Consider the following 14,430-nt stretch of genomic DNA (forward strand, 5'->3'; position numbering starts at 1 on the left):
TGAGATGATACATACAAAGCACAGATGAAGACCTGCGAAGCATCGTAACCACAGCAGCAGTAGCTGCAGCAGCACTATTATTGTACTGACCCTCAGAGAGGCTAGTTATATTCCCTAAATTTTCATTTTTTCTGAGGAATGGAGGAGGTGTTCAAACACATACCTAACAGCAAACCACATGATCTTATTACTGCAATACACTATCCTTGCCTTTCTCCTTCAACAGCAGTCTGTTTGGCCCAATAGTATATCTTCTAATATGAAAGCTATGCTTAAATCTGGCTATCATTGACAAAGATCCCCCCTGTAAACTTAATTTTCCAATGACTTTTATTACTGTCAGTAACAGGAGAGTTTTCCAAGGCATACAGTTCCACATTGTGAACAAAATAAACCAAAGATAAAAAGTAGGGTGTAAAAAATGTAGCAGTAAAGCACACGAAGTTATACAATCAGTTCCATAAAACTTGGTGTCTGTGGCTTGGATCTGCCTCTGGAAATGTAATATCTCCTCTGTACTTGATAAACTGTACTTGATAAACTTCATAGCCTTGGGAAGCTTACTCCCTTACTTGCCATCTAAAACTTGATTCTATCTTGAGGTTCTAGAGTCATTTAAATCCAAAAATCCCAGAAAGATTGATGAGATAAAATCCTAAATGAAATGACACGACCATCTTGCATATATGTTAATGTATACGAGAATTAAATCTGTGAAACCAATAAACCAAACAGAATAAGTCGAGGCAAGACTTATTTTAGAGGGACATTTTATCTTATGAATGCACCTCATTGCATTCTCCTTTTCACAAAGTACAGCTTGTAGTATTTTTTTTTTTAAGTATCATGATCAGGGATCCCTGGGTGGCGCAGCGGTTTAGCGCCTGCCTTTGGCCCAGGGTGCGATCCTGGAGTCCCGGATCGAATCCCACATCGGGCTCCCGGTGCATGGAGCCTGCTTCTCCCTCTGCCTGTGTCTCTGCCTCTCTCTCTGTCTCTCTCTCTGTGATTATCATAAATAAATAAATAAAATTAAAAAAATAAAGTATCATGATCAGTTATACTTGCTCTAAGCTCAGGAATGTCTATAAAGCCTACGTGAACAGGGCCTTGTACTGCAAATTTTGAAGCCATCGTCTTCTGCAAGTAGAGAGTTTGTCCTAATATTATTCAAAAGAAGCCAAACCATGTTGTGATAACAAAAAAACTCCTAACCTAATCAGGGGGTTATTGTTAGACATTGCCACCTCAATCCATCTCAATTTATAACAGGCAGGATCACTGCAGCAAAGAGAGTGTGAGAACTCACACCTCTGCTAAATGCTCTGAACTAAAAGCTACAATCATTTGCACGGATGGCCCATTGGTCAGAATTGATCATATAACTCTGCCTCGCTGCACGGGACTGGGAAATCTTCCCAAATGCCCAGAAAGAAGAGAACTACATTAGGTTGAACAATACTAACCTCTATCATAGAGTCCAATTTGTATTTCACAGGGAATTCAAACACAGACCCCAGAAAGCTATTTCACAGGGAATTCAAACAATAAGTGTATAAAAGATGCTAACATCTTGGTTCATAACTTACTTAAGATGTATACATATTTGTTTTCCGCAATGAAGCACACATTTCTCCAGCTCAATTTAAGCCACGGACAATATGATGTTGTTGACGCTCTAAGGAATATTTCCTGTATATTCTCATTATCTTTACCTTAAAAGTTTTGCAAAATACAGTAATAAAACTTCTACAAGCACAACAGTTTCCCCTTTGACTCAGAATCCAGGTGGTAAACCTTGGGCTGGTCACTCAGTCAAATGCTTGTGGTTTTTAAAGGGCCCTTCAGACACAGCTATAAGGTACTATCCTAGAAAATGTAAGTCTAACAAGTTAGTTGCAAGTTTTTTCAAAGACTCCATTTTTAAACTATAGGTTGGCCATTTCCCCCGAGAAGCCATGAACTCTGCACATCCACAGAGCCACTCAGTCCCCTTGCCATTAGTTAGGCAGTTTCTGAGAGAAAACTGTTGTGTGACTACTGTATTTTTCAGATAGTGGGCCATTTTACCACTGCTGTTGTGCATGTAGAACTCAGGGATTTTCAGGAAGATTTTAAATGATTATAATAGTGAGGGGAGTTGCCAAATCATGGGTTCTGCTCATATTCAACACCACTTATGTTGGCTTCACAGAGATGGGTTCTATAAACATCAAAGACATGAAAGAGACAAGAAGCCATCGTACGCATTTAAAAAAAATAGAACAGTGGTAAGAGAGCCAAATGTAAGTTGAAAACCAACAAATATTTATAGTGTGGGCAAGCCACAATTTGCAGCAGGGGAACATCTTTGTCCCTAGGACTGAGGAAAGATGCTCCCTCTTCTCCCTCAAAGGAGTGCCTTTTAAGACTCTGAGTTCAGCAGCTGGCAGTGGTTATTTTCCTTAAAATCAACCAAAAACTTATGTGTGATTAGTTTGAAAAGAAAAAAAAAAAGAAGATAAAAATGTTGCAGCTGGACTAATTCTTAAGCTTTTCCTAAAGATTTTAATTGTCTCTTCATCACTATTAACCAAAGGAAAAGGAATTTTCAAAGTAGGTGCCTCCACACATTGACTAGAGAGACCTCAAATTAGTAATGCCTTAGTTTTTCTTCCTAATTAAGGGAAACTCTATGTTCCTTGCACACACACACACACACACCCATATAGCTGTTTTTCCATCTATCCACCCACAGGAAGTTTCTACAGCCTCATTAAACTAGACTACTAAAGGTTGTTCCACAAATGAGCCCATGCTTGTCTCCCCCCTGAAATCCAGCTGTGCTTACAGGAACCGGGGACCTTGAAGTGCATTGGTTTTGACCTTCTGCTTCCTAGAAACATTGTGTGGGCCACCCACTCTGTCCAGTATACATAAAATCTTTGCTCTTGAAATCACTATTCCAGTCCTTTAAGTGCTGGTGTATTCCTGAGGCTCTCTTCTCTTTTCACTGCACCCACTTTTCTTGGATAATGCCATCTACTGCCCTGATTTCTAGGATGCGCTGCTTAACCATTTTTAAGTTGATGGTGTTCAAAGTCTCAGATGTGTCCCAGTTTAATTGTACATGTCCCCAACGGAAGTCAACATCTTCCCCTCAATCCAAACATATTTCATTACCAGGTGTTTGGGCCAGAAACCTGATGGTTATCTGTAACCCTTCCCACTCATCTTTAATCATTACCCATCTAGATTCCTTTCTATCCATGCACTTCCTGTCTCTCATGTGACCACTGCAACATGTCCTAACTATTCTCCTGGCCTCCAGTCTCAGCCTTTTATGATCCATTTTCCACAGTGAAGCCAAACACCATCTTTCTAAAATGCAAATCTTACTATTTACCTGCTCAAAACTCTTCCACGTGTCTCACTGCCCTCTGAATGTAATATATCTTATAATACACTTTATAGTTTGGCTATATACAGTATGGCTGCTACTTCTTATCTGCATTACTTGGCAATACTGTGCATCCGCTATTTTCCAGCCATACTCAGTTGTTCATTTCATCTGTTACACCATGCTCTTCCTTGCCTCTGGATCTGTTTGCGAGAACACATGCTGTTCTCTCAAAATAGCCTTCAACCCCTTTCTCCATTACTATCCCTAATTCCTTTCCACCTTCCCCAATTTCACTTGAATAACCTCTCTATTCCTTTAGATTGCAGATTAACCAAAGTCCAAGATTCCTTATCTGCAGTGTAGATTAGATGTTCCTCAGGCATGGTCCCTTAGCATCCTGTACTTTGCTCTTATGCTCTATTGTAAAAGATTATTTGTCAGTGCTATACCCACACTAGCCATCTAGAATCATGAATCCAAGGACATGTCTGTTCCACTACTGCTGAGTCTTCAGCCTAACCTGGGTATGACATAGTGGATGTTTGACAATAAAGCATGTTGGATAAGTGTTAGATGAAGCTGAATGGGAGGTTTGACATTCTCAAAAGCTTGTGGAGATGTTCCCTTTTTTTAAAAGAGGTCAAAAAATAATTAGTTCATGTGACATTTCTCTTCTCTATCTCAGCACACTCTATAGTGACATCACATGAGGGTAATCACAGTCCCTGTCTGTCTCATTCATGAAAGCTTCATCCAAGGTGAACATTTTCCTGGCCTTCCAAAAGTTAAAGAAAGAGCAACTCATTGCTTAAGAAAGTATAGCTTAGGGAGCATATAGTGCATCTAATGTTAGATGTAAGATTTAAATCTAAGTAGGGAAAACTACCATGAAAACAGCATGAAAAACATGATTATCCATCCTCTTGGTAGTTGGGACCCCTTGCTTTTATCTCTTATCTTTCTAAACAGTTCTTTCTTGTCTCCTTCCCATGATCTCATTGGCCTGACTGCCAAACTTAGGTGTTCTTTAGAGAGGTATCCATAGGATCTCCCCAAGCAATGTGACCCATTTTTTTATAGATTTGATAAACCCATTTATTAACATGAATGACAAATCTGTATCTGCAGCCCTACACCTGGCCTCAATATGTTCTGGACATTTCTGATCAAATACACAGTTGTACTTCAACTTATTTACACTATTGTTACCATCTCCAACAGCTGATTACCCCTGTTGCTCCTTTTATTGTCTTATAGCCATCCCTAGACTCAAGCCATAAACCTGGGAGGCATTCTTTACAATACCTTATTGTCCCCATCTAAGTGCAATAATTCCATGAGAGCTGACAATTCTCATCACATATATTTTGATTCTATATGCTCCCTTGATTCCAGAGTATACCAACTACAGTTAGATCTTGAATATTTTTTGCTTGAATAAACCTAAATACGTCTTTATTATTATTTAGCTCCGACAACAACTTTATAACTGGTTTCCCTACTTGTAGGTTTGTCCATTCCCTGTGTCTCCTACTTCTGCTGTTTTCCTCTATAGCTGCCAGAGCAAACTATCTAACATCGATCTGACAGTGTCACTCTATTCTCTACTGCTGAAAATCCTTAGCAGCTCTTTTCAGCAATGGCTCTCAGCCTTGGCTATTCATTACAGTGAAAAAACAAAAAACCTTTTCAATAAATACTGGTGTCCACCTTAAACCAATGTAATCTTAATCCCAGAGAGTAGGGTTTAAGCATTTGTAATTCAGATGAGCAACCAGATTTGAAGACCACTGGATGAAGCATGAGATTTTTCCTAGCCTCATCAGTGCCCAATTGTTTGCCCCATTAACTCCCACATCATATTGTACACTCTGCCATGCTCTAGTGATAAACACCATGCATTTGTTGTTACCTTCATGCACACTTTTTATACTGAATCAACTCATAGTTAGAGTATGCATGGAGGTAACAACGAATGACTTCTCAGCCAGACTTCAATACTGGGTCCATTCTGTTGCTCCCACTAAAACGCTTTTATTTGCTTTTGTTGTTCAGTTGACTTCATCTCATCTTTAAGGAACCAGGTAAGGCTTTATCTCTTCCCTAGAATCTTCTTTGACTTTCTGCTCACCCCACAACTCATCCTCATCCAAGTCCAGATCTCAGATGGGTTCCCAACTGCTCTTTTGTTCTCCCATAGTAGCTTAGCTTGCAAATGTTTTCATCATTGTACATTACCACATTTTCTTTAAATTATCTGTTCATATGTTTATGAACCCACTAGATTGTGATCTCTTTGAGAATAAGGGTTGGCTTCCATGTTCAAAGGGCAGATGTTATCAGCCAGGTACACCCAGAGGTCGGGCATGGATGAGAGTCAAAAGCCTTCTGTCTATAGTAGTGATGTTAAAGTGGGGAATGAAAGGAGCATTTCTAGAAGCCCTTTTTGTGTGGGGTTTTCAGGCACTACCATTGAATAATTCTGAAGTTGTGTTAAGAAACACAAATAAAGCAAAAAAAGGGGGGGTAAAAGAAAGGAAAAGAAGAAAAAGAAACACAAATAAAGCAAAACGAGTAATGGGAGTTGAGGTGAGTGCCAAGAGATTCAGAATTCATGTATGACATTTGGAAGAGGAGATAGAAAAGCAACCTGGGGAAGTCCTCTGATCCTGGCCTCTGTCCTTGGCTTCCAAAAGTGGTTATAGCAGTTGACAAAGAAAATGTGGCAGAGCTTGTGGTGTGTGTGTGTGTGTGTGTGTGTGTGTGCGCGTGCACGCACACATGGCTGGCATGGATGAAGATTCTCTCCTATACCAACTTCTAACCTGGCTCCCTTGAGCTCTCTTCTTGATCAGGCTTCAACCTCAACCTGGGTGTATACAAACTGCAGACTCTGAGCACAAATTATTTCATCCACCCCCACTGCCTCCCACATTAGAAGACATGAACAAACACAAACATTTTCTAACAACCAAGGCAGAATCTCGAGGATGACAGCTGCCACTCCTTTAGGCTCTGTCCTGGGGAAGTGCAAGGCTGCCAGAAGAATTTAGTGTCTGTTCCCACCAACGCTTGAAGATAGAGCCCCCGTCTCCCAATCTCTGTGAAAGGACAGAAGTCAAACTGGATCCACAAACCCAAATGAATTTTACATGAGTCAATGCCCCTTCCTGTTTTTTATAAATTTCCATTTCCCTGACTCCACTCAAGCTCTGGCAATTTCCATCCTTACTGCTTCTCTCTTCCTTTGAAACATGCAGTCTCCTCTACACAAATGGAAGTTGAATTCAGTTCATGCTGGACCCTTTTCTCTATTGCAATAGTCTGTCACTGATTCATCCGTCCTTACTACTTTTTTTTTTCTTAAGATTTTATTTATTTATTTATTCATGAGAGTGAGAGAGAGAGAGGCAGAGACACAGGCAGAGGGAGAAGCAGGCTCCATGCAGGGAGCCCGACGTGGGACTTGATCCCGGGTCTCTAGGATCATGCCTTGGGCTGAAGCTGGCGCTAAACCACTGAGCCACCCGGGCTGCCCTGTCCTTACTGCTTTAACTAGTGTCCAGTTTTGTATGTCTTTGGTAGCATTTTCAGCAATATACATTCTGATATCCTGGTTAATCTGATTCCTGAGGTTGGTGTGATGCTTAAGAGAGTGACTATCTCGAGGAAAAAGTCAGTGAGCAAGAGGCAAAAACTGATCAAGTGAAGGTAGGAGCAAAATATGGCTCAGATGAAGGCATCAGGGATGACATGTTTTAAAAAGAAAGACTATTCCTAATAAAGAAAACATTTCAATCCTTAGTTGAATATTTTTGAAGATAATCTTTATTATAAGGACCTTTAAATAGAGGAGTGTCTGGAGGAGTGTCTGGTCCCATAAACTCTCTTGCCTTCTTTCTTTTCTGCTCAAAAACATAATGTTTTCTAAGCCTTTAACTTGTTTCCACCTATAAAAAACAATATAATTTATGAAAATAAGTCTCAAGATTCTGTACACATGTAAGTGTTAATGTAAGAAAATTTATTATATTATTTGATTTAGGAATATAACTTCATTCATACAATCAGAATTTCTTTGTTTATTCTTTAGCCATGTTCTGGCCTTTAATATTGTTTCTTTGACAGTAATACAGGCAATTTAATAATTTAACCATATGCTTTAAGGTCCAGAAAACAAACTTAGATTAAGACAAATAAGATAAAACAGACAATAGAGATACTCAGTAGATTTACTTAGATCCATTCACTTAGCATCAGTGCATAATATATTTCAAAAGCGAGCATATATCAAATGCAAAATGGATAATCTTAATTGGGTTCAGTAATTGGATAAATGGTCAAACAATTTTCACTGCATATGCTTTGGGGCATGCATTTCATTCCTTGTTGATTTGCTTTATTGAATTAACATGTTAATTATTAGTTTTGGTAGGAACAGGGAAGATAATCATAGGAAGGAGCAGTAGTAGAGAATATGTCTCTTGCTGCTGCATGAAACACACATGGCAGGTGATGATACCAAACAGTTAACTCCTAGAGAGACCTAAATGGCACATCTTGGCACATGTGGATAAGTATAATGTTTATTAATCTAAAAAATGAGAAAATATTATAAAAATATAAGAAGTAGAAAATCCTACACAAGTTAAAATACAGAAAAATTTTAAGCAAAGTTATTTGAATCAGGCAATATTTAATGTATCAAATAGTAATCTTAATAACTAGGTATAAAGTAATCTAAACCCAGGACACTAACCATGTCAAAAGGCAGCAGACATCCTGACCACCCCAGAATCCTTTGCCAGGGTTAGTGTTCTCTGATTACACATTTAGGCACCCCCTGGTTGCAAGAGTACTTGTTTATTATTGATATTATAAAAATAACCATTCTCTAAATGATTACACATAGTAAATAAAATTAGAACTATGCATAAGGATTTGAATAATTGCGATTTCTTTAAAGGGCCACCTGCAACTTCTGCCTGCTTCAGAGACCTGAAGGGGAGAAAAAAAAAAGAAAAAGAAAATGTGCTTAATAATACATCTACAGTGCAGCATATTAAAAAGAAAGTTTGGGATCTTAATGCTTTCCTCTACTCTGTATGAACTTTTACAATGGCACCAACCTTAGGGTACCATCTCTGTCAACAGCAACCAACCCTGCTGGCAGGGTGTTCATCTCTGGTATCTGTATAAACCCTTTTTGTATATATAATTAGAAATAGATATTCCACAGATATCTGGGACTGTTAAAATAGATTGGCTTCTCTCCCTCCTACAGGAGAGAGCCAAGGGAGAAATACAGCCAATGAGAAATGCTTGTAAGGGATGTACACAATCACTATCTCAGAAGGAATGTTGAAAGCTGAATTTAGGAAGCCAGAATGGCATAAGATAGATCAGACTGTACAAGTCCTTACTTTAGTACTGGAACTATGTGCCTATACTGCTTCATTGAAAAGAATTCCTTTATTTTTTTCCTAGAAGAGTATGATTAGGATGGCAAGGGAGACTATCCATGCTCCTAGAATATCTTATCAGTTTTTTCTGCATTGTTACATTTAATATATTAATTAATTTAAATATTTAATATTTAATTAGTATATTAATACAATTTATTATATCTAATATTTCTGATTTGCCCAGTAGACCATAAACACTTTGAAAGAAAAATATCTCCAGCTTACAGGACCTGAAAGAATATTTTGCACATGGTGTTTGCTCAATAAGTATTTGATGGGAAAGAGGAAGAGGAAAAAGGGAGAAAAAGGAAAGAAGGGAATCCAGTTATTCTTGCACATACTTTTCTCTTTCTGGAATGCTTTGCTTACCCCAGCCAACTCCCACTAACCCCCTTGACTCTAACTAACTCCTACTCCTTTAGGACTTAGTCTTAAATATCACTTTCTCTAGGCCCTGTGGCTGCTCATCAAGGGTAGAAGTCTCCTGCTCACTCTAATGTTTACAAAATGATAATCTGCAATGTTTTAACTAAATCATGTTCAGTGTGTGATTTCATCATTCAATAAGCTTTTTCACATATGATAGTGACATGTTATTCTCTGGCATAGTTCCTGTTTCATGTGAGGTCTTTATTAAATATGAATCAAATGAATGATTTATTCACTTAGATCTTGGATAGAAGGGTTGTATACCTACATGTTATACAAAGAACATGCGGAGGACTAAAGAAAAGAAGAACAGGATCTCTGTGTTCCTATGATGGTAGAATTATTATGTGGAAGAGAGATAAAATTTTGCTTGTGATACAAATAGAGCCAGAAAGAAGGCAGCTACAAGGACTCAGATTTTGGAGCAAAGGAGAGTAATTTCATTTAAAGTAGGTTTTAAAAATTTTTGTACAACTTAAGCAATACTGTTTGCTTGCTTGTTGTCTTTTTCACCATCCTGGGTGTTACATCCCCACAACTTATTTATTTCATGATTGAAAGTTTGTGCTTTTTGACCACCTTCATCTGTCTTGCTCAATCCCTGCCTCTGGCAACCACCAATTTGTTTTCTGTACCTGTGAGCTTGGTTTTGTTGTTTAGATTCCACATATAAGTTAGGTAAGATATTATTTGTTTTTCTATGTTTGACTTATTTCAATTAGCAAAATATCCTCAAGTTCCATCTATGTTGTTGCAAATGGCAAAATTTCATTTTTTATGGTTGAATAATATTCCATTGTATACATATATACATCTTCTTTATCCATTTATCTATCAATAGGAACTTAGGTTTTTTCCATATCTTGGCTACTGTAGATACTGCATGGAACATAGGGATGCAGATGTCTTTTTAAGACATATTTGTCTATAATCATTCATACTGTATTCTGAAGACATAAATATATGATTGTGTATGTCTATGCATTGTATATGACAAAAGATGAACTATATATTTAATATACTGTTTTGTGACTCACTTTTTAATGTAACATTATTATAAGAATGTTTATATATCAGAATATAGATTCATCCAGTTAATATCAGTATAAACATGCTATTTATCCAGTGAATATCTTTCATAAGACATATAATATTCTATTATATAGATTGCTATACTTTTTTAATCAATCTTCATTTATTGGTCATTGGCTTATTCACATTTTTTCATATTTTCCATGTTTTAATATAAAACTTTTTTTGTTTTATTATTTTATTATAAACATGTGCAATGAACATAATATTCTGATAACTACACAGTAAGGCATTGCATACATTATTTATTTAGGTAATTTATTAGTACAGAATTATTAGGTCAATGAGCAATTAGACCAGAATAAAATTGAATGAGCAGCCACAGGAGGTAGTATACTTCCCATTACTCAAGATATTGAAGTAAAGTTTGAATGTCTATTTTGCAGGGGCATTGCAGAGAAGTGATCAGCATTAGATCGGAAGAGAAATAGATAATTCTAAAATTCTTTCCAATTTTGATATTCTATGATTCTGTGAGTGCTAAGGACAAACTCAACCTTTTGCTTCTCTTCTCTTTGTGACACAGTACAGAATTATTAGGTCAATGAGCAATTAGACCAGAATAAAATTGAATGAGCAGCCACAGGAGGTAGTATACTTCCCATTACTCAAGATATTGAAGTAAAGTTTGAATGTCTATTTTGCAGGGGCATTGCAGAGAAGTGATCAGCATTAGATCGGAAGAGAAATAGATAATTCTAAAATTTTTTTCCAATTTTGATATTCTATGATTCTGTGAGTGCTAAGGACAAACTCAACCTTTTGCTTCTCTTCTCTTTGTGACACATTTGAGAGAAGAAACTATGAATTATTCATGTTCTATATCCATTTCATGTAGTAGCCTCATGTCCATGGATGTAAAAGTGTTCTGAGATTTTGTATCTCTAGGAGATACTTAATGGTGTCTATAAAGTACATGATCTTCACTCAGTGGGGGAGTATGTTTTCATCTCTATTCTCTCTAAAAGTGATTTTTCTGCCAAGGAGAAGGGATTTAAATTCCCATCCCACTTCCTCAACATGGGAGAATACAGATTCAATGAGAATCCTGAGATCTATAGAACATCACAAAAAGAGAAAGGAAACATCATGCAGAGTAGGAGGGAAATCACTTTCTCATTACAGATCACAGGAACCATGCATTAAAAAAATCTGAACTTGGAGCCATTGTAGATAGTCCCCATAATTATCTGACATTGATATTAAGTGCCCTGAGCAAACATACCAGAGTAGACCAGTGTAGGACAAGAAGAGCATGGAACACAGAGGAGAAGATCAGCAGAACCTGCAGCAGTGAAAGAAAAAGAGGTAATATGCTGGACCAGGAAAAAAATCTATTAAACACAATTCCCTAGCAGTTTAAACAATTTCTAGTGAAGATTAATTGACATAATACCAAAAAAAGTATACTTAGAGTATATAGTGAGCCGCAATCACATATAAATTAACTTCTTAATGGTGGGTATAATCTTATTCCATACTCCAGTCGTTTTCAATTCAAATGGCTGCTTATCTTTAAATAAAATCTAGGGCAAAATGCTCTCCAGATAGTGTCACAAATATATATGTGGATTTTAAAAAGATCTCACATAAATGACATTCATAATTCATATGTCCAGTATCGGTTAGGTAAGACAGTGACATTGTTCAGGTGGCTACCCTACTAAAACTTAGTCAGGATTAGATATATACACATCACAGGATTGCAATTCTATCACACTGGAAACTTAATGTCATCATCACAAAGTTATTATGATGTTATTATGCTATTTATAATAGCAGTGCATACAAGCATATTTACACACTATTCATAATACCTGGCACCTAACATTACATGCTAAATGTAATTCCTCTGAATGCAATCCTTAGGCAGAAGAGCAGTGCCTGGTGGGACAAAGAGACAAGAGTATTCTAGTTTAAAAGAATGCAGAAATAGAACGGAGGATAAAAGCAGGTGAAATAAAGGGATATAAGCAACTCCACATTTCTTGAAGAGAAAGGAAATAGATTAAGTCTAAGTTTTCCAAAGCAGATCTTGGAATGCTAGCCCTGCATGGTGTTAATATGAATGATCCACAAAAAAATGGTTCCTCAGTCAAAGAATTTTGGACAGCAACATACCATATCTGCTTTCTGGAAGATCAAAATAAACACCAGCATATTAAATAAAGGCTCCTAGAAGCCCTATGTAACTTGATATTATCAAAGTTAAATAAATAAAGTTATGTACTAAATAAATAAAACTATATAACCTGATATTTATCAAAGTTATTTGATATTAGATTTTCATATAATTCATTTTTTAAGAAATCTATAGAGATCCATTGGTAAATTCTGTTCCCACTGGAATCAAAGACTCATATCAATGCAATTGCCATTTTACATAATTCAACAAAAATTGAAAAAGCATAGGTTTTGTGCTTAGACAGACCTGAGTTCAAATTCTGATTCTACTCCTTCCTATATACATGACTTTGAGCAAATTAGCTCAGTATCCCCCTCAGAGGATTTTACAAGAATCATCAAGTAGTGGATATTTGGCAGTTTTGCAGTAATCAAATCTGGATAAATAAGAACTACAAAAAAATTTGGACTGAAAGCAATGATTTTATGTGGAAAGTGGATGCTGAATAAAGCTGGAGAACTTGATAAACCTTTAGAAATCTTACACATGGAAGGGTTTTAAATGAAGTAATACGATGCATTCATGTTTGAATGTTCTCTATCACCCAAAGATATAAAAGTGTTTGCAAGAGAGCAATTAAATTAATGCTCTGTATTAGTAGTTCTCAACTTTTAGGTGTATCAGAATCATCTGCCAAACTTCACTACTAGCGTTTCTGACTTAGCAGTCATGGAATGGGGTCCAAGGAAATTGCATTTCTTGCGATTCCCAAAGAGATGTTGATGCTAACACTGATTCTGCTGATTTGTGGACCACACTTTATGTATCACAGTTCTGTGTAGCATGGACTTTTGGGTAAAGGATAAAGTCAGCTGTGGTTGGATATATTTGAAGTAAAAGGAGTAGTGAAGTGTCTAGGTACAAAATCAGATTGAAGTGTAGGTTTACTCAGAAATAGATAATCTTTTTTTTTTTTAACAGAAATAGATGATCTTAAAGGCAAAAGGTTTGGGACAGATAATGGATCACAGTAATCTAAGATTTTAGAGTTAGATGCTATTTCATATTTGACAAGAAAAAAAAAATACATTGCCTTAGAAGATCACTACGTTTGAGAGGGCCAAAGAGTTATAACAGTTAAGGCATTGGATAAGTCTCAAGTAGGAGTCAAGTTTTCCTAATGATAGGATTGAGGCAGGGAGAAAAGCAATGAATCAAATGTAAGCACCTCACACGAAAGAATAGGAACGGTCAGTAAAATTATAGTGACAAGGAAAGAAAAGGACAGCTGGACAAATGATGTGATGCTACCTCATGGTACTTGACACCCGGCAATTGAAAGGAGCAGCTTCTCCTGGTGAGGGTTATAAGGGTAACAGTATTTTCCAGGAACCATTGCAAATAAGGCCAAAAAAAAGGGTGAGTGCATGAAGAGTGTTCTTTGAATAGCACTGACAGACAATCAGTTTGCAAGTAAAATTCAAGTTCCATAGGGCACAGTAGAAAGATCTGGGAAATATATTCACAGTGCTTAAGAAAACAAATATATGAGGAGATTCTATTTTGATAGGGGCAGTGGAGCAAGGCAAAGTGGCCAAGGATAATAGAAATAAAAGACAGAATTAACGGATCTCAAGTTTCTGAATTGAACTTTGGCATAACACTTGCTCTTGTATGGCAACTGACTTAAGTATCCAGCCTTACACTGCTTCCCTCTGTGAAGCAGTACTACTCATACAGGGGATGGCCTATTATTCCCCCTACTTAGGAGGATTAATAAATGAAGCATTTTTGGTGGGAGGAAATAAAAGCAAGCAAGAGAGTAGCCATAAAGTCTAGAAATTAAGATAATATTTTTGTTTACAGATTAGAACCTGCTTACTTTCTTCTTGAACACTATCAGTACAGGTTTATTCAGTGAAAAATAGCAACACAAA

The 14,430-nt window shown here is 36.9% G+C and overlaps 2 protein-coding genes across 13 annotated transcripts in view; one reads left to right on the forward strand and one right to left on the reverse strand.

Annotated features, from left to right (window-relative positions):
* The window catches only part of LOC144300530 (uncharacterized), a 109,036-nt gene that overhangs the window by 52,088 nt on the left and 42,518 nt on the right, over nt 1-14,430 (forward strand). Inside the window, exon 4 of one of the 9 annotated variants that reach the window (XR_013367201.1) lies at nt 8,349-8,462. The exons of the other annotated variants lie outside the window; for them this stretch is intronic. The gene's annotated coding sequence lies outside the window, so the exon portion shown is untranslated. Of the gene's footprint in view, nt 1-8,348; nt 8,463-14,430 lie in introns of those variants that run through there. 9 annotated transcript variants of the gene reach the window in all.
* The window catches only part of C28H8orf34 (chromosome 28 C8orf34 homolog), a 406,660-nt gene that overhangs the window by 16,540 nt on the left and 375,690 nt on the right, over nt 1-14,430 (reverse strand). For 2 of the 4 annotated variants that reach the window (XM_077876660.1, XM_077876659.1), the window contains exons 13-14: nt 11,594-11,653; nt 7,386-8,380 (exon numbers count right to left, since the gene is read on the reverse strand). The exons of 1 other annotated variant lie outside the window; for it this stretch is intronic. In XM_077876660.1, the coding sequence (XP_077732786.1) occupies nt 8,373-8,380; nt 11,594-11,653 (68 nt within the window). In that variant the 3' untranslated portion in view covers nt 7,386-8,372. Of the gene's footprint in view, nt 1-7,385; nt 8,381-11,593; nt 11,654-14,430 lie in introns of those variants that run through there. One more of the 4 variants, XM_077876663.1, reaches the window with a different exon arrangement.

This window comes from Canis aureus, chromosome 28, assembly GCF_053574225.1.
Source record: "Canis aureus isolate CA01 chromosome 28, VMU_Caureus_v.1.0, whole genome shotgun sequence".
In the NCBI taxonomy this organism is placed as follows: Eukaryota; Metazoa; Chordata; class Mammalia; order Carnivora; family Canidae; genus Canis; species Canis aureus.